The following is a 25993-nucleotide window of genomic DNA, read 5'->3' on the forward strand; positions in this document are numbered from 1 at the left end:
TTATTCATAAGTTTAACTCATCATTTTTCGGCCCTTATGGCCTTGCAGCGTTCGTTAGCTTTGACGAAATCATAACGTATTAGGTCACCTGAGACGAAATCTCAAGTGACCTATTCTAATCGCCTTTTGTCCGTCGTCCGTCGTGCATTTTCGACTTCTCCAAAACCACTCAACCAAATGCAATGAAATTTGGCAGAAAGTTTCTATGGCTAAAGGTCAACCAAAATTGTGAATTATATGGTCCCCCCCCCCCCCCCCCCCCCCCCCCCCCCCCCCCCCCCGCCGGGGCCTGAGGGGTGGGGCCAAAATGGGTCAAATTGACTAAAACTTCAAAAATCTTCTTCCCTACTCTCATATATGGTGGAGTCAAACACTCTTCATAGATGGAAGGGTCTTGTGGTGCTTTACCAAAATTGTGAATTGCATGATCCTGGGGTCTCACGTTTGCCCCTGGGGAGGGGGTAAACTTTAGTATAGTTTATATAGGGAAATCACATTTTTGACCATTATTTGTTGGATTTGTATTGAAACTCATTCTAACCTGGTCACCATTATCAGCATAGGATAACAGTTTGATGAAATGCACATGCTGGCCCTGATTGACCCCCAGGGGCTGAGGGGCGGGGCTAAAAAGGGTCAAATTGACTGAAATTTCAAAAATCTTCTTCTCAATACCTATATAAGATAGAATCAAATACTTTTCATAGAAGGAAGGGTTTCATGGTGTTTTACTTAAATTGTGAATTTCATGACCCTTGAGGTCTCACGTTTGCCCCTGGGGAGGGGGTTAACTTTACTATTAGTTTATATAGGGAAATCACATTTTTGACTATTATTTGTTGGATTTGTATTTGAACTCATTCTAACCTGGTCTACATTATCAGCATGGGATAACAGTTTGATGGTATGCATATGGTGGCCCTGACTGACCCCCAGGGGCTGATGGGCGAGGCTAAAAAGGGTCAAATTGACTGAAATTTCAAAAATCTTCTTAACTCTCATATTTGGTAGAATCAAAAACTCTCCATAGACGGAAGGGTCTTATGGTGCTTTACCAAAACTGTGAATTTAATGACCCTTGGGTCTCATGTTTGCCCCTGGGGAGTGAGTAAACTTGGCTATACTTTATATAGGGAATTCATATTTTTGACAATCATTTGTTTTATTTCTATTGGAATTCATTCTAACTTTCTCAAAATTATCAGCATGGGATGACAACTTAATGATACGCACATGTTGGCCCTGACTGACCCCAAGGACTGATGGGTGGGGCCAAAAAGGGTCAATTAAATTAACTGAAATATTTCAAATCTCATGTGACCGTTAAGGCCCGTTGGGCCTCTTGTTAGCTAACCATTTCCCGATGTAATATTAATTGATAACCGGCTTATCCATACTGACTAGTTAAACAATATAAAGAGCACGCTGTACCATATCCCTTGCTGTAAATCTTGTTCAAATATCACCATTTCTCACACGTGTATATTATATAAAAATAAGATGAAGTATATACCATCAATTATTGAATACATCAAATATAGACATTTAAGACTTTGTATATATACAGTAAAACTCGAATAAGTCGAAGTCGACGGGACCAAGCAAAATATTCGACTTTTCCGATGGTTCGAATTATCCGTGTCCGTTTGTATACGGAGACAAAACACCCGACTATCATCGGTTATATGCAGAACAATTTAAGTGCTTGATAACATAGTCGCAAATAAGCAATAAATAATAACAAAGAAATTAATTAATTGTACATGATAACAATTATTCCTTTACCCACTAAACAATATTATGCACAGTTACAGATCAAAACAAAGTTCTAGCGTTAAATCATCTTTGACATAAATACGCGATTTACACACGGGAGTCGTACAATGACAGCATAATATTCTACAAAAACGATACATACATTATAAGAAATTTTGAAAAATTTGATCGACCGTACGCGTGCTGATTTTGTATCAAAGGTGAAGGCCGCGGTCAGTGTTTATCGGCTGCATGATCATGCATATTGCCACGATCTTCTGAACAGAGTAAAAACATCCCGCATATCATTGTTACTATTGCATCGTCGTATTCAGAATTTAGACATATATCAATAAATAAATGACAGACAAGTATTTTTTCTGTGCATGTTTCGATGGAACATATGTAATTTATCGTTTACTTTTTCCTTATTTTTTTTCCGGCGGCCATGTGTATCAAACCAATAAACATAACACATAGGCCTATTGGTTTATAGACTAAAACGTGTATATATATATATTTCCTAACATCATAATCATACATGTAGATGGAGGAAAGGCGTCAAATGTTTATTAATAGAATGATTTGAAGCAGATATTATCTAAAGTTTTGACCACACGAGCTTCATATTACCTCCTCCCTTTACTCTGATAAGACACTTTCTAGCATACGTTTCTTTTGAACTATAAGTTGAATATCACACCTTTTACCACTGATGTCGAATAGTGTGTGAATAAAATTACATTTATTCCAAGTTCTTGATTATTGCTGATCATATATGGTTGATATGAAATTCTGTTGTAGATTTGACGGATACATATTTAGACTTACAAAATATCACATAAAACAGTGTGCTCATATATAACGACCCCTGCAGTTAAATGTACTAGCTCCTAGTGTGTATGAAATAAATTGGAGGCTATTTATAAATATTATATGACATATCAGGAAATAATTAAATCTACAAACTGTAATTTTATCATTACACATTAAAGTGTTTAAGTATACCAGGAACTTTCATCTAAGAATATGATACATTGCATATGTATATATATACAATATTCTCATATCCTGTAAACTTAATGATGTCAGCATTGGTACTAGAGTTTGGCCCTACTCACATATATATAGTGTTGATAGGCCGTTTAGAATCCATAATTAACGAGCTACCGATGTCAGGAGATGAGATATGAGTTATGTGTGCTCCGATCTTATGAGTTATTATTATAAATTCATCGCCAGCACAAAATTATTACATTTTCGTCGTATGACCCGAAGGGCCAGGATGACCTTAAGACATCTTTGTCATCCGCCGTCGTAAATAATTACTTTCAAAACGCTACTTCGCCTTAAAGCAAAATCTGGTTTATTTCCAAATTTGACCTGAAATACCATATGGGAGGACCATCGTGATTTATATCCATGATGCTGGTTCCATCCCTGTGGTCAGAGGGGCTTTCGCTGAAAGTTTGCTTTAAAACAGGACTCCTTCCTAATGCCGAAGTGGTCAACTAACCAAATTTGGCCTGAAACAACAACCGGAAGGCGCACCTCCTTAAGGGTAACTAAAGCAAGTCAAAAATATGCTGTATTCATCTTTTTTTTCTAATATATCTTTTTGAAAGGAGAGTGTTTGGCATAAAGACCGGGGAAAATAGTTATCAAAATCATATGTCCACGTGCTTAATTTTTGCGACCGTAATGGATAACGTGGATTTTAATGAAAGAGGTTAAGTTAAAATTATGCTCCTGTCATTAAGTATTACGTTACGTTAGTAGTCAGATTTCGGTTCATGTCCTCGTGTTTACTGTATTGTTGATACCGATAACCTATTTCGATTACACCGTCAACAAGTAACATCGTCCGTTTATATTGTTTGTGTGTTCATCGATATCCTATCAAATATGCGTCCTGATTTGCTGTGCTTTCTCCCAAATTTCAATACCCTGGAAAACAGGCAGTCCCGCATGAGGATATATATCCACGGATTTGAGACTTGATGTATAGCAGTAAGTGACACGGCTATTTTATCTTCTTGGTGATTATTATCATTCCATCCTAAAGCACTGTTCATGAATCGTATCTGTAACAGAAAAAGTTTACGTAGACAATGTTATTTGGGCAAGGTAACGAAGATGCATCAAAGCAAATTATATATTTGTATAAAAAACGGTGCAATTATTTAAATGGTTGAAAACATGGCTTTGGTAGGTGTTGTGGTAGACTGGTAGCTTTTGACAGTTCATCTCTTTATCAATGTAATTGATCTCGAATGGAAAACATTCTATTCTGATATAAAATTATCTCTTGTGAGTTGTAAATCAGTAGGTAAAATAGTGGTTATTGGTAAAATTCGATTCCATGCGATGTACCATTTACAATCAAAACTCTTTATTTGATTGCATTTCTTTTAACATAGCATATACGTATAAAGTTTAAAATTACAAATGTAGCTATGGTTAATCCTATCTTATTGTACAGATCAACTTCCTTTGTTTTAAACTTACAAATAGAAGTTTAAGACGACAAGTTATGATTTGATCGAGGCTACGTTGTACAGGTTGTTAATATACTCCATTAAAATGTGTCAATGTACCTTGTTCACAGCATGCGATCATATTTTTTTTTTCAGTTTTACCACATGTAAATAATCTTTTTTCTCTTAAGCTCATATATACTGTTTTATCGTAACGGTTACTTCAATAAATTCTTTAAATAATTCATAAAAATTTCATAATTTTACGCAACGACTTAAGATTTGTTTTTGTTATCAAATACATGTCTCTTATTTTACCATTTTGACATTAAATATTTCTGCACAAAGTTTATTTTGATGGCCGCAATCGTTATTTTGATCGTACTAAGCATTGATTTGGCACAGTAATGGACAAGGGTACTGTACTAGGTTTAAGACATATCCATCCAGTATGAGCAAGGTCAAAGCGTACAGAAAAATTATTTTACCAGATTGTACCAAGTACTTGTGCTTCCGGCATAAAGTGGAAGGAAAACTTCTCCGTTTCATGTTTGAGAAACTGTAATAGCAATCCTCAACTTTCAAATTGCAGGATAACTGCCTATCGGCCACTTTACTTATGGTTTAGACTACTATGTGATTACCTTTGATATACACAACTACTGATCAAAGATATCTACATGTAAAGTTTAAGAAATAGTCCTTGAGTGCATCTTAAGAAATAGCAATAACAACAATCTTCAACTATCAAAATGCAATATGGATGCATATCGGTCATTTTGCTATCTGAACAGTCCCAAAATAAATCATGCATAACTAGGGAAGAGTGGATTCTTGAGGTACTTCTCATAAAATAACGTTCAAAAGAAAGGATAACTCAATCCTATTTAAATATCTCACTCGCAAAATGAAATAACAAATAGTTATTTCGGCATAGTATGGAACTCTTTTTCTGGTTTGCTTAATTAACATTCACTTATCTACTCTTAAACATTTATTACCGAAATATCAAATTGTTATGTATAAAATTTCAATTTCGTATTAAAGACATTTTTTATTATATTGTGTGCCTTTAAAATAAGACTCAAAATAAATTAATAACTAAATAAATAAAGGTAAACAATCCCTACAAATAAATAACATCTAACAATATTAATAGTATTATACTCACGATGACTGGAATCCATGCCACCATAAAGAACACCATAGCCATTAACAGAAAAGCAATGTTTTGTAAATGTCTAACTTCCGATCCGACGTGAGATCTTGGGAACTTACTAGGTTTTCTATGCATTTCAATTGATTTTATTACAACCATTCCATTCATGGTCATCATTAAAAACACTGCAGAGATGCCAATCGTTGCGCACAAGTAAAAGAACACTCGATCCTCTTCTTCTTTTGGTTGCATATCAACAAAACACCAAGTCCTCTCTTTCTGTAACTTGTGTGTGTTCACTCCTAGTAACGGCAGTAGACCAACAAATACTGATACTACAGTGACAGATACAGCTGCGAAATAAACGTGACAGGAGGTCGCGTTGCGTCTGTAGAAAATAGGGAACCATGTTCCAATGAAACGATCTACTGACATAAGACAGACGTATAACACTGACATGAGTGACGTCATGATAACTACAGTTGACATTAAGTTACACCATAGTCCTCCAGTAACTAGAAGATTTCTGTTCACAAACTGAACGATCATGATTGGAATCGTAACAGTCTGTGCAATCAAGTCTGACAAAGCTAGCAGGAGAACGAGTTTGTAGAATATTTTCCATTGGTGACTCTTACTGTTTAGGATGAGCATGAATATGGCTAAAGAATTTCCACTGATACCAACTACAAACCATGTGATAAAAATGATGAGTACGCGATGACTAGGAAAAGGTGTATCGACAGTTGTATCGACGTTGTATGGTGTTACATTACTGTTAGGTGAATTCATGTTTAGCGTATTAAAGTCGATTCCAAGTTTCGTATCTAGTGATTTAATTAATATTGCAATAAAATCCCATCACTGAAGCAATTTGTTCGACTGATGTTTTTTTTTCTATGTCTATGTGTGCCTTCGTATTTTGGTTAAATGGTGTAGTTGTATTTTCTTTGTTTCGAAGATTCAGGGGAATTAGTGTTTAAGGTTCCTGTGAAGAGAACAAGAGAAATTATGAATTTCACGACAGTTTAAGTCTGGATATCAAACAAAATCAGTTTCTATGACAATCTTGAATGAAAAAAATAAGACACTGATAGAACGTTCAAAAACGAAAGCATGGAAATGTTAAGAATTTTTACAGGGGCAATCTTTCAATTTTTTGCCGCCACTTTCACTTATTTTCTATAATCACCAATCGGCGAGATAATCGTTCCTCTTTCTCGGGCTCTCCTATCCCCCCTACACAGAAGACACAATATCAACTAATAACAAAATATAAGGGGATATTATCACTACTCGCCATTTCCGCTCAGCGACATACAGCAGGCATATTCCTTCCCCTTTATGAACTGGCTGTTATGCCGTCTTCCAAGATTATTACGATAACATATAGCGTTTTCTAATTTTCATTTATCAACATATATACTACTTAGTTACAATAGACATAAGCTAATTTATTACCGATTTCCGCTTTCGTATACTTTATACAAATGGTTATAAAATCATGGAGCGCAGCATAACGTATATACGTTCAACAGACTATCCTTGACATGGTAATGCAGAAACCATAACATCTATTTTTGCTGTCAGTATAAAGAAAACAAAGAACAATTCTCCAGGCCGCCCAGCGTACACTGGAAGAAATACGATGTACAGCCATACGCATGGCTTCCTAACTTTCTGCCTGATTGTGGACAGCAAAGTTTCACGATTTCATTAAGATAAACGTGTATTGCTGATGAGTATAACAGGACCCTTTTCAGGGAACCACGCTCTCTTTCGGCCTAGTAGATGAATTGGTTACAAAATCCTTTTTCGTTTCCTTGTGTTTGTTCATTAATATGACATAGTTCAAACCATATCGCAAAATACAATTTAAGGACATAGATGTATCATTTAGACAGTTTATCCAGGAATGAAGTAATCATTGTATAAGAACAGTATTAGTATGATTAAAAATAATATATATAGTATATGCATTAAATAATGATACGGATAAATAAGTAATAAAAAATGAATCATAACATACCTGGTGGCCACATACACGAAAATTAATTAATATAGATTAGTTTACTTGCTGGCTGAAATATAATTCAAAATCTTCTTTCCTGTGATTTGGCATAGATATATGGTGTTTGAAGGAAATTCTGAACACAGTCCGCCACCGACTAAAAGTGAAAACGAATGTGAAAAATTGTCAGTATACCTAAATATTTAGGGATGCAAAATTTATTGTGGGAATGTCATCAAACATGAAACGGAGAAGTCTCCCTTCCACTTTATGCCGGAAGCACAAGTCCTTGTTACAGTCTGGTGAAAGCATATTTCTGTACGCTTTGACCTTGCTGATAGAGCAACTATAAAAATCCAATAGGTTTTTTAAAATCTCAAAAACCACTTAAAAGAATGAAAATTAAACTTTCTACGGAAAACCAAATGAGTCACTCGAATTTTGCTTCTCAATAAAAAAAAATGAGTCATGTTCGGGACCGGCGTACACATTTTAACACAAACTTTTTAAATTACTGTCACCTCGCATTCATATTATCGCCTAATCTCTCTGAATGGTCTCCTTGCTAGAGCCATTTGAAGAGGTAGTCCTTGCCCGTTTTCGGATAGGCCATACCTTTACAACGCTTTCCTACCTACTGAAGCGTGAGTACCAGCCTCAATTCATCGAATGCAATGACCATTTACCTTTGAACACGTTGTTTTTATAGGGTTTCAATGATTTCCTACTCACGAGAGAGAAAAGTTAGCTTGGTGTATCAGTATATGTTGTCTATTTTGTTATTTAACAGTAGTTGTTTCCCCAGATGAATAACACAATGCCCCTCTGAACCACTTGATTTGTCCAGAGATGTCCTCAGATCTGCTGCATCTTTCCTGCCCTGCAGGTAGGGCGTAAGAATTGTACCTGCTGCCCCCATTGCATGATCGTAAGAGGCGACTAAATTTGGGATCTTGTCTTTTCTCTTCTTTCTAAACAACTTTCTTCTTCCTAACGTCTCCTTTGACACTGCCTCACTTTTGGCCTTTGGTTGAGCGTTCGCCCCTGTGAAGAAGGCTTTGGGTTCTGTCCCCTAGCCGAGACATACCAGTCTTTTTAAAAAATGGTAGTTGCTGCTCCTGCTTAGCGCTCAGCATACACGGAGTGGGACGACTGGTTCGCCCCTTGTCAGTATAATGTGACCGGGTGGGGGTGTGCTGCTGGTGTCTTCGGCAGTATGCTTCAGTGAGGTACATGTAGCATAAATCGGCAAAAGTTCCGGCCTATCACAAGGAGACTTAACACGAACATATCGCAGCATCCCAAAACAAAAACACACGCATGCATGTCGCACGCACGGGAGGCCGTCTTTAACTGACCTTAGCTGTTAATAGGACGTTAAGCAAAATAAACCAAAACAAACCTGCATCTTTCAACAGATCTAACTGAAACTTGATTTATTATGATGACATGTTGTGATGCTACCGCGAGAGACATGTTGATTCGACAACATTTACAAAATGTATTTCCCTTTCATGTAGACCATCACCCTGTTTTCAACCAATTTGTTTTCGAGTTGATAGACACTATTCATTATGACGTTGTAATTACAAAGTGACTTTAAGATTAGTTTAATCGAAATATCTTATCACTTGATACAATAATGCATATATTGGCCTTAATAGTTGCGTTCATCCAAATAAAACCATTTCTGATTCAGATTCAGATTGTTTTTTTGATATTCCCATACGCCTGATTTTATTATCTCATCGGTTGTCGGTAACGGTGAGCCAATGATGTACCCCTGGCGTTGGCGTCCAACCCTGGCAAAATCATGCGAACAAAGGAGGTGGTGCATGGCGGCCCACGGCCGAATCTTATTTTATGTATGATATTATGATAGACTTTTACCAAATACATGTCATTTTAGACACTAAAACGAAAATTGGCAAATGCTGTATACGCAGCACCACCTAACATGATTTCTGTAAAAAATGTGTACCCTCCCTTTTAAATTCAATATATTTCTCGTACAAAAGTACTTGATAAATTTCATATTGCATTGATAGTCTCATGTGATGTTATATTTTATAAAAACATGTGTGTTTAGTATGAATTTGTATAATAGAAAGTGTAATTACAGTTTTTTTAACAATATTATCAGTTAAAAATTTACCTTCTTGAAATTTTTTTTTATTTGTAAAGTAGATAAAATGTAATAATCGTTGGGAGTACTATCAAATTTTGTTTTTAAAAAACATGTTTGCATATCAATCTTAATACACAACCAAAAAAAATCATCAAAAATTACTGGATAACAAAAGATTTTTGCATACAAAGAAAGGTCATGAAGTAAATTGTATTAAAAAACAAAGGGTTAAAAAGGAGCACCCTGTCTGACACAAGCAGTAAAGTCTGATTGCATTGTTATTTTTGTTGGATTTTTAGCATTTGCCTCTATTTTTCAGTACTTTCGGTACTTTGATATGTTATCCAAAATTGAGGGTGTATGCATTTAACATAATAAAATCTTGGCATATCCAGTAATTCACCAAATAAATTTGTTTCATTAAATGTTTATGAATATCCATAGATTATTTCTAACCGGAAATGTTGATAGTACTCAATCAATAACTTTGTGGTATTAGACTTTAATTGAAAAGTTAAAAACAATGATTTTCACAAAGAAGACATCAAATTAGGCTGAAATTTAATTTTAGTGTCACGGAGCGTGATGATTCATATACAAAATTAAACCTTAAACAAATGGGGTGAATTGGTTTAACAAATAGGAAATAAAAATGTGTTCTATAATAATTTGTGGTCAAAACATTAGCTTCTTATACAGTATGATGGGGAAATAATGAAATCACCAAAAAAAGAATATATACGTTGAGGATTGGAAATTAATTCCTCTCACATAATCGGGGATATTATGCTTATGACAAAAATATGTTTCCGGGAAAAAAATCGCTGTGGGCCGATTTAGCCCTCCTATGCACCACCTCCTTTGTGATTTTTCACATTTTACCGTTTGTGGACTTTATTTTTTGGCACCAAAATCCAATATACAGTTGTTGAGGGAAGCTTTTGGAAAGCTTGTAAGTCCAAAAGTGTACACACCACACCCTTCTTATTTGGTTTATACATCCATAACATGTTTAGGAGTTATTTTGTGTGACGCATACTTTCAGAATTACATACTTGTACATACATAAAAAAGAATACATAGTGTGATTGCTGCTTCAGGTGATCTTAGCAATCATTGATTGCACTTGTTAAACTTGACAAAGCCTCACATTTGGCGTTCTCCGCTGTGAGGAAGTACAGTGAAAACGTTTCTAAACAGATCATGCACGGTTTAAAGACGGTTCGGATTGTAGACGTGATCCGTTTTGACCGGTCAAGATCCGGAGATAGATTTGATCGGATCACGTTTGGTATCTTTAAAGCAGTGTTAATATTTAGGAGGTTTATGAATATATATAATGGCATAATTCATAAAAAAATATTAACTGATCAAATAATTTATAATACTGAATACTGATTGCAACGTGAACTATATTTTCTGTCATTTTACTTACCATTTTACATTACGCACTGATCTGTATCCGGCTTGTCGCCAAAACTGTGTATTTATGGGGCACAATGAGGCTATTTATTTTACTGCAAACTAAAATGGTTATACAAAAACAAAAAACATATACCTTACACGGGAAATCTGAAGATTATTTTCGAGTCTGTTAGTATATTCAAAATGTTGAACCATTTGTAAGTTACTTTGTTTGTATCACAAGATTTGAATAACAATAGTCACTTTTTTATTTCAAACTGATCTTGAGTTAACCAATACATATTTACATTTTTACCTGTTCTTTTTTTCGTTGCGTTTCGTCTTTTTTTTTAATCACTGTTTTGGCCTTACTGACCTTTGAGTGTTGTTGGGGCGTTAAGCACTTTAACTAGTTAACATTACACAGGATATCGATATTGCATTTTAAAGCCTGATAACAAATACCCAAAAAACCGTTCGGAGCCTCATGTAATTTAGATACGAAACTCACGCTTTCCTGCTCCACTTTTTGCCGTCTGCTACACACTGTCCGCTTCGATGATGCATGGTGATTTGGTTGCAATTTGAGCGTTCAGATTCGTACACAATTTACATAATTCTACCTACCTCACACGTATGCCCCTACACAAAGCCTACGTCCAAAATCGCCAGAGTCTAATCCGAATACTTCTGTTGTTTTATTGGCCTTTTAGAAATCTGATTTGTGCCGATTTTGTTTTGTTTGGTTTATTTTGTTGAACGTCCTACAAGATTTGGTTTGTTTGTGCTTAATGTCCCATCAACAGCCAGGGTCATTTAAGGATGTGCCAGGTTTTGAAGGTGGGTAAAGCCGGAGTACCCGGAGAAAACGTCCTACAAAAACTCCTGCCAAAGTGAAAAGGAGGCAAACGTTACCTACCCTCCGGTCGGCACTTCATTGTACGTTTTAAACTATTCAATACCGCCTTATGAATAGAAAGCACATATTCAAAGCATTTATAGTTTCCTAACCGCACAGGCATACATGTGAACGTACATAAACAGGTAAATCCAACAATTAGTTTAGCCTCACAGGAAACCATTTTCAACATACGAAATTACCCTGTGTCACCCGATATCTCGTCCAGTCAGCTGAACGCAATCATTAAAAAAATGGCGAACTAAAATAAGGAATACTGGTGCTTTATGGGGGAAATACAATACATTATGTCTAAGTGTGTAAATGTAAAAATGTGAATACTTACTTTACTAACACACTGGCGTCGGATATTAATGTTTATCCGTGTCGGATATGAAGTTGTCTCCATATCGAAAATGGCGTATAAATTGTCAAAATAAAACAGGTTAATATAAAGAATGAATTTTGTTTTTGTATAGTTTACCTGGTTTTAAAGCCATAAGAATTGTTAATATTTCCGATCTATTTCATTAAAAACGTTTTTATTAATTGTCATAACTATCTGAGTAAGAGCTTGACTAAATCGAGGAAATAATAACTTCGCTACAAATCATTTTAGAACCAGTCTGTCACCGCGACAGTGAATTGTCGCATTTGGTCAGAGATAAGTACGATTTCCGCGTATGATATATTTAGAGTACATGTTTCAGCATATTATTGCTCATCACAGTCATTTGTGCTGGTACGTATGTCCGTATCACATAAAAAATATATAGATGATATGTATGTCTTCAACCTCATCCTGTCTGTTTTAATTGCTTTGACATCCATATCAGCCTCTAAGGGTAAACAAACTGTAACTGTCAAATTCCTCCAATGGTATTTTGATTCAATTTTAGATTGCTAGTGTGTAGACTGGGATCATTCAGAATAAGTGAGCTTCATTTGGACCAAGGTTATATATACGAAGAAAGACACAGGTCAACGCAAGTAAGCGTGACTAGGATAAAGTTTCAATGCCTATTGTACATATGTGTAGAGATTCTTATCACTGTCATCATTTCGTTTATGAATCAATGTTTGTTAAATAGTGACTGCCGCATGTTTACATTTACAGTTGCACCAACCGACCATGTGACTGGAGGAAGTTTGAAAGAATACATGAAAAGTGCCGAAAGGATTTTTCTCAAACCTCACATTCGTGGTTCTATTGTCCATCGGAGTGTCAATATTGAGACTGATCAGAGACAGAAAATGGCCGTCGGATGCTCAATTTGAGTTTCAACAACTGTGTTTTAATACTATTTTTTCTTGAAAAGTACTGGGGGATATTTCTCAGACTTCACATATAGCTTTCCCTTGGTCCCTTGATGTGCCCATATAATTTTGAGACTGAACGCACCGATATTAAAAAAAAAATAAGGGTCATAAGGTCAAGCTCGTTAGGGGCAAAGGTCAAATTTTGTTTTTTCTACTAATGAACATTATGAAGCGAAATTGTTCAGAAATAAACAGTTGACTGGATAAAGTTTAAGGTCACACGTCAAGCTCACATCCGTATCTTTATGCGAACGATAATTTTGTCATGATATTAGGAATCAAAATTGTATAGAAACAAGGGGTCGACCTACTGTACCATATGTCAAAGTCATGGTGTTGAGGTCAGAGTCACATTTTTTAACGATTAACATTTTGTTTTGAGATTAGAAATCAAAGAGAGTAGCAATTTAAACAAGATCACTGGCTCAGAGTTCATGGTCTAATTTTTTTATTGTTTCACTGAGGAACACGAACATCAAACCTTCATGTGAAAAGAGCAGAAACATTGTATCTGCAATTTTGAATGATTTTTCTTATTTTGGCGGGGAAAATTGCTTTATTTTTTCAAAGTGCCATATCTCTGTCATTTTATTTTCACATTCTGTTTCAGTGGATCATATAGTATATTAGATGAAAAAACTATATAATTTGAGATTTTGTTTTTGACCTACTTCTAACCCCCATAACAAGCCTTGACATTGACATTTTCTGATAATATGCATTGAGAAAAGTTAGTCCTGACCAAATGCTAACCAGTTTCAAATGAAAATGAAACAAATTATGCTAAAATATGTGAGTTTCCTGTATAAACTATAATAAAATTTACCCCCTCCCCACGGTGAATGTGACATCTAGAAAGCATGAAATCCACATATTTGATAAAGCACATTTGGAACCTTTCATCCATAAAGAGTATACCATTCTGCCATATGTGGGTCTTGAGAAGACGATTTTTAAAATATCAGTCAATTTGACCACTTTTGGCCCCGACCCTCAGGCCCCTGGGGGGTAGGGACCATTTAACTTACAATTTTGGTAGACCTTTAGCCAAGGAAAATTTCTGCAAAATTTCATCAAAAATAGTTCAGGAGTTTTTTTTAGAAGATGTCGAATATATGAAATGGTAACGACGAATGACGTCGGACTACGACGGATCAGAAAAGGTCACCGAGTTTCGTTCAGGTGACCTAAAATTGCTGTAAGAAGATATCCCTTTATGCCTTTAGGTGTTTTTTTATCAATCATGTGTAATTATCTATCGTATTTTACATTTGAAACAAAGTTGCAAACCTCGATGAAAGTCAAAACGTTAAGGACCGGGGGCCTCTCGTTTACATTAGCTGGAACTCTATCGTTATGCTATTTCAGTTTGAACATCGCTCTTCCTATTGTGGATGCCTCTCTCCCTCCTGTTTAAACAGTATTTGTAATATTTACTTGACGTTTCCCGTTATTGTTTCATTGTTCCTGTAGTTTCATTATTTCACTCCCGTACTTTTTAATTGTTATGGATGCTTTCTAAGTTTTCTGTCTGCTGTTCGTACAGGAAATATTACATTCTCGGAACGAAACACTTCATTGATCTCCACACTGAGTGTTATTATTGACGTCACAAGAGTTCCCTTCCGTTACATATAAATTTGTGTATCAATACTTATCCTAAATGCCTATTTAAGGTGTATGTTTATCTTGTCATTTAAACGGGTATTGTTGTAGTTCTATGGGTGTGTTCGTCCTGAACACCGTCACCATGCATAAATAAATTGCATCACTTATTCCTTTAAAAAAGACATCTCGAACTGAACAAATATGTTCCTGTCTACTTTGTCCACCATAATGCTCAGCCGTTTGAAAAACGGGGGGACTTTAGGTTTACCCTCCGTCCGTCTGTCTGTCCGTCCGGCCGTCTATTTGTCTGTCTGTCTGTCTGTCACGCAACAGTTGTCCGGGCAACTTCTTCTAAAGTACTACTCCGATTTTAAATGAACTTGGTATACATGATCACTATATCATGTAGTTGTGCATCCCACATTTTTTTTTCGAAAATCCATTTTTCAAAATGGCCGCCGGCTTCTCATTGGTTGAGGCTTGTCCGGACAACTCCTCCTAAAGTACTACTCCGTTTTTAACGCAACTTGGTATACATGATCAGTATAACATGTAGTTTAAAAAAATGGGAAATAAATAGGTGCACTCCTAGGTCAGGCAGGGGACTTTGTATTACTGTTGCAGTACTATCCATCCTTGTTAGTGATATGATGCTGAAAAGACTATACTTTTCACGCCCTTTGGGGATGGGTATTACTAACTAATAGCATGTATTTACTATGTAACCACTGTTTGGGTCTAGGTATTCACTGTGATCTACTTCGGTCTGTGATTTATTTTTTTCTACTGAATTTTACCAACCTGAAAGTGTTAAGCAAAAACTGCGAAAAAGTATCATATTTACGTCATTATTTATAATAATGAATTAAGTTTTAACTTGACACCCCATTCATTTCTATGAGGAGATGACATATCTTCAGGTTCGAATAGCATTTTTTTAATTCCACACTACGTTAAATGCAATCACACGTGTGTACGTTTGAATAAGAAGACAACAAACAGTAGAGAGGTGAACTATCAAATGTTTTATTACACTTAGACATTACAGTTGAAAATTATTTAATATTGAACTTCTGTATATATCGACCTTTTGCATGTAAGTGATAATGACGCTTTCATGCAACATTTATGAAACATGCAACAAAACAATAATCACTTATGCCGACACATATTCGGTAGTGATGGGTCAATACATATCAAACTTCAACGTATTTTAATCAGATCACATATATGGTATCTTTGTAACGGTAAGGTATATCGGGATGCATAGGTCAAGATAACAGTTGTTATCCAAAGAAAATCAGTAAAGCGAATTATTCGTATAGTAATTTTAATTAACTTTCGCTTTCGTTAAGAAAGACTTGGTGTTTCAGACTGCAAATGTCAACACCATAGTTACTATTTAGAATTAAAAAAAATATCAGTCATCGTTCTAGAGACTTCATTTTAAGTATAAACTTGGTCAAACCTTTCCATATTTGTCAAGTATGCGTATACTTTGCCATGGGGATACCTTTTATTGTTTTTAAAGTTAAAAACAGAAACGTTGCGTGCTTCTGAAGAGTTTTCTAGCATTGATTCACTTCAAGATAAAACAAATATGTATAGTAAGTATCCATCTCTCATTCCGAATTCAAACATCCTGTCATACAACTCGTCATATGTGTAAACATACTTGAGCTTCTAGCTTTAGTTTAACACTAAAACTGTATCCACTTATACGGCATATATAGTGGGGATGAAATTACAATGCATATATTAGTACGTTTGTATATTTAATTCAACATCAGAGCTTTATCCACTTATGTGAAATATAGTGGGATTGGAATTACAATACATATTTCAATTTGTTGTACTAATAGTTATCACTGGTTAATTTAATCCAGACAATCCTGACGTCAACTGTACAGTGCATAAAATGTATGCAAAACTTTATATCACAGAAAAGAACTGCTTAAATAAAAATGAAATAACTACAATCTGATTCTTTTCGGGTCATCAATGTATTCGTCCTGTATACAGAGAAATTCCGAGTAAATGATTCAATGTGCCCAGTCCTGCTAGCTTAATCAGTTATGAAACTAAACGTAACTGTGTACGGAAATATGGCAATACGTTATGAATCACCTGAAAATGAATACGTTATATATATCGCCGGCACATTAGTCTACTATCATTGTATATATATATATGTATATTGACGTCACAGCAAAAGTCATTACCGAGAAAAATATTCCATTTGTTTAGTTTATGAGTCGGAAACATCCACTCGCTTTGTTTCGAAGTCCTCCAATATCCTATGAAAAATACTTCCTCGTTTGCTGTGCCTTTTCGCATACGTCAAGCAGCGGGAAAAAAGACAATCCTGCATAATGATATATATCCATGGATTCAGCACTTGATGCATGATGGTTAGTGCTACGGCGTCTGTGTCCTTCTCATGATCAACTTCGTTCCCTTCAATTGCGTTGTTTAGAAATCGTATCTGTTATGGGAAAATCGTGAAATAGTTATAAAACATATGATGACATTTTAGAATTTTAATTATCAGAATCGTTTTGTTCATCTGATGAATCGGGCATATCCCTTTTTTTCAAAATTACAAATAAAACATCAAAATTGTCTTTCCATAGTCGGGAACGCCCCTTTTCAATATACTGTGACCAGATGTGATTCCACGCTGGCTGTTTTAAGTTGTGCTATTGCAAGGAGTCGCACATTAACACAATTTGGAAAATCACACCGGCATAAATTGATCGCAAACCGAAGTTGAAACCACATGTACATGTAACTACTGGTGTACTACTGCGCTGTATTTAATGACATAGGTAGCTGATTATATTATTTTTCTTTTGTCTCTGCCTTTTAAAAATAAATTAATTATAAAATTAATCCGCTCCTTATATCTCCAGTATTATTGCTTTCTGATAGCATCCATAGTTACTTTAAATATACTGGTTTATTTTTGTTGGTGATGGTTTGGTTTGGTTTATTTTATTTAACGTCCTATTAACAGCTAGGGTCATTTAAGGACGGCCTCCCGTGCGTGCGACATGCATGCGTGTGGTGAGTGCGTATGTGTGTTTTGGGAGGCTGCGGTATTTTCGTGTTAAGTCTCCTTGTGATAGGCCGGTGATAATAACTTTTCAACTCTAAAATTATAAATACATATCAAAAAATGTTTAATGGTAAACAATTTAACAGTGTGACACATCAAAGTATGTTCAATGCAAAACAATTTAGCAGAGTAATATTTCAAAATTTCTTTAATTTGAAACAATTTAATAATATGACAGTTTGTTTTATTATAAAATCAAACATTAAAACACAACAACGTTGGTATAAGGGAAAACAATTTAACAGTATAGTGGTCGACATGGTTTTGTAAAACATAACTTTTGATAATATATATCATCAGATATTATTTCTATTTTTACTGCGAATTATCAACTAATATAACTATAATTACGGGATTTCCACTTTACTGTTTAGTGTATAATGAAAAAGTAGATGGTTCTGAAATTATTATTATACATAGCAATAGATCATTGAGGCAACTCGGCGTCCACTATTGACTTTTTATTCTCTGCTTTCCCTCTCAAAACTAATTATCTTTTTATAACACGCATCGCCTACATAAAAAAGAAATTCTAAGATATACCGTTAAAAAAATGCAGTGTCAAAATCAAAGCTGGCAAATATCAGCCATTTTATTTTCTTGATCTGATTCTAAACTATTTGGACCCAGCAAGAAACCAAACTAGATTAAAGTTCGAGAAATATCCATCCACTGGACTTCTGGCGAAAAAGCGATAACTACCTTCAAATGTTAAAATCTAATTTGGACGTCTGTCGGCCATTTCGTTTTCCTGACAGTCTAAACAAAACTTCAAAATGTCATAAATCGAACACAAGAAGTAACTACTCATCAGGTTTGAGAAATAGCCATGCGGTATTTCTCAATAAACAGAAATAATAAACTTAAATTGTCAAATTCAAAGATATCTGTCTGTTGGCCTTTCTATCATGATCATAACCACAATTGAATGGGCACGACTACTCTTCAAGCTAAAAATTTACATTAAGCCACAAAAACATCCTGCTTGTACCTCTCAACTAGAGATTGGAGGGGGGATCTATTGTCAGAAATATTAATTATGAAATTCTCAAAAAATCCAGAATAGCCGCCTATCGGCCATATTTGTTTTTCTTGTCAGTCTAATAATCAATAGGAAATAATTTAAATATCTGTTTTTATTACATTTTTACCAGTGAAATATCAAAAATTATTCATTCTATAATCACTAGTGAAGAATATCATATTTGTCACTAGTGAAAAATATCACTTTTGCTGATTTGACCAATCAAATTAATGATTAGAAAATACCAAAATAATTGACCAATCAGAAAGCCCGACATATATGTCAGCAACTAGACAGGGGAAACTACTTTTTTGTTTACAAATTATCGCTGTAGTCCTAGTAAGTATACGGGGTAGGGTTTTCGTTGATAAAAAATGTAATAAACAATATCTAACAGTGTCTTCAGTAAAACCAAATATATTTCACTCGTGGGGCTAATAGTTTGATATTTTTCACTCGTGCTGCGCACTCGTGAAAAATATCAAAATATTAGCCCCACTCGTGAAATATATTTGGTATTACTGAAGACACTGTTAGGTATCCTCTATTTATTTCAATGCAAATGCTACTATCGAACGGAAACATCAACATACCGATGCCTCCCAAAAAACATGCACTAACCACACATGTCGCCAGCACGGGAAGCCGACCTTAAGTGACCTTAGCTTAAGATAGGGCGTTAAACATATCTAAACGTAACCAAATTATACTCACGATCGCTGGAATCCACGATGCAATAAATACCGCCATAACCGCTAAAAGGAAAAAGATGTTCTGTACTTTTTTAACTCCCGAACTAACTGTAATTTGTCTTGAGATCCGATGGTTAGTTTGTTGGGTTTTTTTGTACCTTACACACAATCGATGTAAAACCATTGCATTCATTATCAGCATCAACAACACTGCTGAAATGCCTATGGACGCAGACAAGTAAAGGAAAGCCCTGTCCTTTTGTTCTTTTGGTTCTATGTCAACGAAACACCAAGTCCTTTCTCTCTGTACCTTGTGCATGTTCACTCCAAGTAGCGGTAGAATTCCTACAATCACGGACATAACAATCACTAAAGTAACTGCAAACACCAAATGGCAGGAGGAGACTTTGTTTCTGTAGAAAAGGGGGCACTGACTTGCAACGGCTCGATCTATTGACATAAGACAGACGAAAGAAACTGACATTAGTGACGTAACGATCGTCACTGTGGACATCAAGACACAAAGTGCTCTTTCAGTCACTAGAATATTTCTGTCTGAATACGCAATGAAAGTGATTGGAAGAGTGACCATCTGTGCTGTAAAATCCGACAACGTTAGCATTAGAACGAGTTTGTAAAATATCTTCCATTGGTGCTTTTTCTTGTTCCGTATAAGAATAGCTATAGCTGTACAATTTCCAATAATACCGAACGTAAACCAAATGATGAAACCGTACAATGGGCGTGGTTGAACAAAAGGTGTTTCATCAGTTGTATTTAAGCTTAAAGGCGACTCAGTTGTCAGATTGTACGTGGTTGTATTGATATTGAGTGAAAACATTGTGAGCTTACGTTGGTACTACTATAAATTTAATTTGATAATAGATTGATCTTCTTTAAACAGACGAGTTGGTAAAGGTCATTCCGACGATTTTTCATCTCAACTTTGCCGATTGCCGTGGAGTACGTACTCTTGGGGTTCCTGTGAAGAACATAATACAGATTGGAATAATACCACTCAACTTTTTGAATTTCAATGCTGGTAACATTTGAAACAAAATTGCAGTTTTGGTCGGTCACTTATGTTTTACAGGTTCTCATACTAGACAGATCAGAGGAGGACCTATCTTGAAGAAAGGGGTAATAATTGTTTTTGCTGCCATCACTTGAAAGAAGCGAATAATCTTGACTGGTTCTCTCCTGATCAGTACAATGTGTGTAGATTTGGCACTATATATAAGAACGGCCGAATAAAAATGGTGCCCTTATCATCAGGCTTAATTATATTATCTACTGTCACTATAACAAGATTCGTAAGAGGAGAATGAATTTTGCATTTGATGTCTTGAATTTCTTACTTCCAAAGGTCTCATTTGACACTACAAACAGTTCGCTAGTGAGGGCAGCAAGTACATTTATTCCTACGTCATACCTAAAGTAAGGGATGGTTGACCTGTGGGCTTGCTTTTGCAAGTTGCGTCAATGAAGTAGCATAATAAACTTTCAAAAACACTAACCACACGCATGTATCTCACACACAGGGCAGACCGTTCTTAAATGGTCATATAGCTCTTGATTAAATATTAAAACAAAAGCAAACCGTCTATAGCTTACTGTTTCAATGGGACATTTAATCAATACCAAACTAAAGTATATAAAAAGGAGAGGCAGAATTAAAGACCGGGCAGAAAAAGGGATATAACAAACATTCCAAGCATCACGAGTTTCGCAATGGGTAGAGATCTTTCTATTCTATTTTCTTTGATGTTCCCTAAAAGATGGGGGAGGGGGGGAGGGGCGTCATAACAACAGGTAACATATTAAAGAGGTAACAGGTCATTGTTTTAAAGGCAATCACCTCCACATTTTTGCGAACAACATGCAGTAGTGTACACCCGATTCATGAGTTGTCCAGTCCCCATACTGGAAAAAATCGGAGAACATACCCACATCCTACAAATGTTGAAGTTTCACTACATAGACTCTTATTACTTGTTACAAACGTGGTTTGGTTAAGTAGATAAAAAAAAACATAGTAGTAGTAGTAATTCTTTTGAGATAGATCACAGTAATGGATTATTGGGGTAGCGCTATAAAAGACGAACATACCGCAGCTTCCCAAAACATACATTCACTAAACGCATACATCTCGCACACTGGGGAGGTAGTCCTTAAATGGAATGACCTCGGCTAACAAATCACAGCTGACGCCGGGACGTTAAAAACCTTATATTATTAGTTCATGTTACAGATATCTAGAAATGTCGACAATAGTATACTATCTTTCAGTATGTTGTTGCATAGTGTTTAACATATAACACATTTTATGAAGTCAATTTAATGATATATACATATGTTTTTGTAAGTATTGTATGAAAAACTCAATGCTTCCATGGAATAAAAAAAAAATGCAGTAATTACAAGAAAATATATATAAAAAAAAACCGAAACATACCTTGTGCCGATGCGAAGGAAACGTTTATAAACACGTTCGGATGGTGTTAACAAGCGAATACCCAGCTGGTATAATGAATGACATATATACATCATATTAGCCATATAGCCTAACGCATTGTTTTCATGCTAACCATCTATTTACTTCCGGAATGAAATATTAAATCCGACGTCGTCTTTCCTGTCGTTTGACCTTTTGCACTTAATGTTCACAGATAGTGGCTATCTATTTTTATATCATATTTTGTGCCACGCTTTACACTTCCTTCTGATACACATGGGAGGCTGTCCTTTAATGACCTCAGCTGTTGATAGGACGTTAAGCAATACGAAATGAGTATCGTATTCTTGTAACACTGTTCAAAATAACATTACCTTAGGTCATTTGATTCTGGTGTCACTGGGTGTAAGGGCTACTACCAAATGGATAAAATAATAAGTGAAGTAAATATAAACACTACCTTAAAAATGCTTGATAAAACTGTTGTTACACCACTTAACATTCCAAACCGTAAAATCTTTTAATATTATAGTGGTTATATAATTTATATCAAATTATGCAAATTATCGTTAACAAATAAGCAGAAGATAGAAGCTTATTTTAACTATGATTGTACAACAGTGAAGAATGATATACTTCTTACTTACTATATCCTGAATATTCATCACAGTACAACTACGACAGGAAATGCAAATCTTTATCTTCGGATCACCAACGCATAGTTCATATGATGCATTGTGTTAATTATTTGATATATAACAGAAACACAATTGTGGTTATACTTCTTATTTACTATATATATATAGAATAAAGTTGAAATGTCCATGTGACGGTAAATAATAATACAATAAAAAGCCAAACACAGATCTGCTGTCTCCCTAGTACTTTCGCGGCTACATTCTGCCGCTCTGATAATCCCCTGAAGAGCGGCAGAATGTAGCCGCGAAAGTACTAGGGAGACAGCAGATCTGTGTTTGGCTTTTTATTATACATATATATATATATATATTTGTGTACACTTAACTCATGAACATATAAGTGTTTCTCGTGTTTTAAAATACAACATCACCTTATTTTGACGGATATACCAGACCCCGATATATGACAACCTCACTACCTGTAGTACATATCTTGTGGGATTTCCCCTTTAGTCTTGTAAAAGAATATCAGTTTTAGAGAACAAGACGTTGCTAGATTGAACTACAAACACGGACAGGATATGTGTTTACCTATTCCTTGAACTAGACTTTGCTGAATAAGAATACTTTGTATTTGGCATTGACATACAGAACTTAAACTTAATTTTGCCTAATAGTTGTTTTTGAGCGAGAGTTGGGCCCTGTGGTACCGCCTCATTGAAATCCATGTATGTATTAGAATTCAACGCCGCAGAGCCGTTTGTTACCAATTTTCATTGTGTTGATGATTATTCAGTATCTTTTGATAATATTGTGTCAGTATACAGAGGATGTTGAATGTTTTTGTTATATTACACGAGTGTGACAGAATATCAATAATATCGTTATATTCTGTCATACATGTGAAATATGTTTTATTAAACGGGAAACCATTCAATTTTCTTTTTATTGCATTTTATAATCTTAAAAACAAAATTTAAAAGCGTCAAAAAGTGCGGAAATCATTTACATAAATCATCGCTTTGTGACGTTACTTCACGTCATTTTGAAAGGACTGATCAACGCAATTTAATCGTTTCTGCTGTTATCGGAGATTCTGTATATGAATAGCTAACGTCAAGTGAGTATTTTGTTAAAAACTAGTCTGAATATTACAGAAATACAGCAAAATAATCAATTTATCTATCCTTGCTTTGATTGGAGAAATCGGCAAGTATCAATGAGGTGAATACAAAGATTAGTTTGGTAAATTTCTATATTTCACTAGCAAAGATGCGATAAATGTTGTTGTTAACTATTGTATATATTTACACCACTGTTTGTCGTGTATTTCCAATATATTTCCATACTTACCGATATTGATAATTCCATCTACATAGTTTTGCTCTGTCCGTCAAACAGCCAATGCCGGTGACAGATGAAACTGGCTATGTGAGCTTGAATTAATGGCAGGACGACCTTTGATGAAACGCATTACGGATTTATGTGCGACTTTAAACATCCGCGTTGACAAGAGATATGTGAAGAATACAGCAAAGGCAAACATATTTATATATAAGTACATCCCATTTAAAGGTCACCAGCATATTTTGAAGAATTCCGTAGTGCTGTTGCTGAGTATTATCAACACGTAGTGTGATATGAAAGACGATGAATATTGAAAGCGTCCTTGTATAGAGAACAATGTGGAGATATAGAACTGAACATATATATATTTGGATATATCGGAGTGTACATACATTAAGGGCCTTTTCATGGTACTTTGATTGTTTATGATTGTTAGGACAGTAAGTTCAATTATACTTGAATAATTGTACACTAACACATATTTATTATTTCCTCCTCCAGAACCAGTGTTTATTTCTCCTTCGTATTTTGTTCAGGGGACCAGCTGTATTCACCTGCATGTTGATCGCTAAAGACGGACCACGAGGAGAATCGAGGATTTAATCTAGAGCTGACACGTGGGATGATATTCGTTTATATAGAGTTTTATCAACCATGCCAAGGTGCATATTCCTTTACTTAGTAGGCAAGGGTGTAAGTGGTGATTGTATAGTTGTTGCTTTTTTCAAAGAACCGCGAAGGCCAATAAATCGACTAGAAGATTCCTATCTTTTTCCTGCCCTGCCTGTCATCAGTTATTGTACCTTATTTTCTGTCCCTATTTTCTCCCGTATGTGTTCATATCATCCCAGTATCTGAACTTTAATATTTGATTCAAACCGATAGTTAGTTACGTAGATATAGTGTCTTTAGCGATATTTTAGGTGTACATGCAAAGCTACAGACAAGAGTCGAAATCTAAAGTAATATCACTGAGCATTTGACTTGATTTTAATCGATCAAATACGACAATTAAGTCTGAGGTGCAAAACGCGATCTCTTTAATCTTCAATCTTAATATTAATTGCAAACAAAATCTGGTTTTGAATAATTTACGAGTACTAATTGTAATTGAATATAATTACAGAGGTCCCCCAAGCGCCCCCGCAGTCCTAACATTGTGTTCGGCTGTATAAGAACTACGACTATGAAATATGAATAGAAGTCCTGAAAATGTCGTGTTTGTAGGCAACAAACTTCTAGGGTTGTGTACATGTATAAACATCTACAGAGTATTCAATGAATATTCTAGTTTCATTACATAGAGTATACATACTCTTTATTGGCTTGCATACTACTGCAATGTTCATGTATATATATTTGACTATTCCGCTATGTGATAAGTACGCACGAGTTATCGCCCCTATTTATACTAACAGCTAGAGATTTTGATACGAGTATAAGTACATCCGGTGCCAACGGGCCAGAACTGTTGAAATTAAAGTAATAGAACTGATATGCGTTTCTGTATAACTTTATTCAGGTTTTCTTTTCGTCAAGCAGTTTTTAGTGTTTATAGAAGTCCATCTTCATCTTTACCAGACAACACCACATCTCGAAAATACTATCCCTTCCTAGGTTGACCAAGCTCCTCTCACTGCACGGCAGTATCAAGAAATTGGCAGTGTCCAGCAGTACTTACTGAGACTGGCTCGAACCCATCAGCCTGACTGCGGCGACATTTTCCCAAAATAGGAGACGCCTATCTCCACCCGCTTCCCTTCATCCTCTAGGAGGCCTTTTTAGCTCACCGGTTACGAGTAACCGTGGGCTAATGCTGTACCCCGGCGTCCGCATCGGCGTCCTACCTGGGATCAGTTTTTGGAAAGCTTCTAAGTCCAAAATTATAGACCCCATACCCGGCTAAATTGGTTAATACATTCATTAGAGGTATATGAGTGATGTTATGGCAAAATATGC

The 25993-nt window shown here is 35.4% G+C and overlaps 1 protein-coding gene across 1 annotated transcript; it reads right to left on the reverse strand.

Annotated features, from left to right (window-relative positions):
• Nucleotides 1-16750: 16750 nt before the first annotated feature.
• LOC117337792 (prostaglandin F2-alpha receptor-like) lies at nucleotides 16751-22206 on the reverse strand. Its single transcript, XM_033898912.1, has 3 exons — nucleotides 22050-22206; nucleotides 19617-20576; nucleotides 16751-17245 (listed from the first exon to the last, which is right to left on the reverse strand). The coding sequence occupies exons 2-3, from the start codon at nucleotides 20433-20435 to the stop codon at nucleotides 17009-17011; spliced, it is 1056 nt and encodes a 351-aa protein (XP_033754803.1). The 5' UTR covers nucleotides 20436-20576; nucleotides 22050-22206; the 3' UTR covers nucleotides 16751-17008.
• Between the last annotated feature and the right edge of the window lie 3787 nt (nucleotides 22207-25993).

Source organism: Pecten maximus, chromosome 1 (genome assembly GCF_902652985.1).
Source record: "Pecten maximus chromosome 1, xPecMax1.1, whole genome shotgun sequence".
In the NCBI taxonomy this organism is placed as follows: domain Eukaryota; kingdom Metazoa; phylum Mollusca; class Bivalvia; order Pectinida; family Pectinidae; genus Pecten; species Pecten maximus.

Bases quoted from the DNA above. Each gene is read 5' to 3' on its own strand.
- LOC117337792 (XM_033898912.1), bottom strand. From the start codon at position 20,435: ATGTTTTCACTCAATATCAATACAACCACGTACAATCTGACAACTGAG. The intron at 17,246-19,616 runs GTGAGTATAATT...TTCCCATAACAG, and splicing joins CATCGTGGATTCCAGCGATC to ATACGATTTCTAAACAACGC.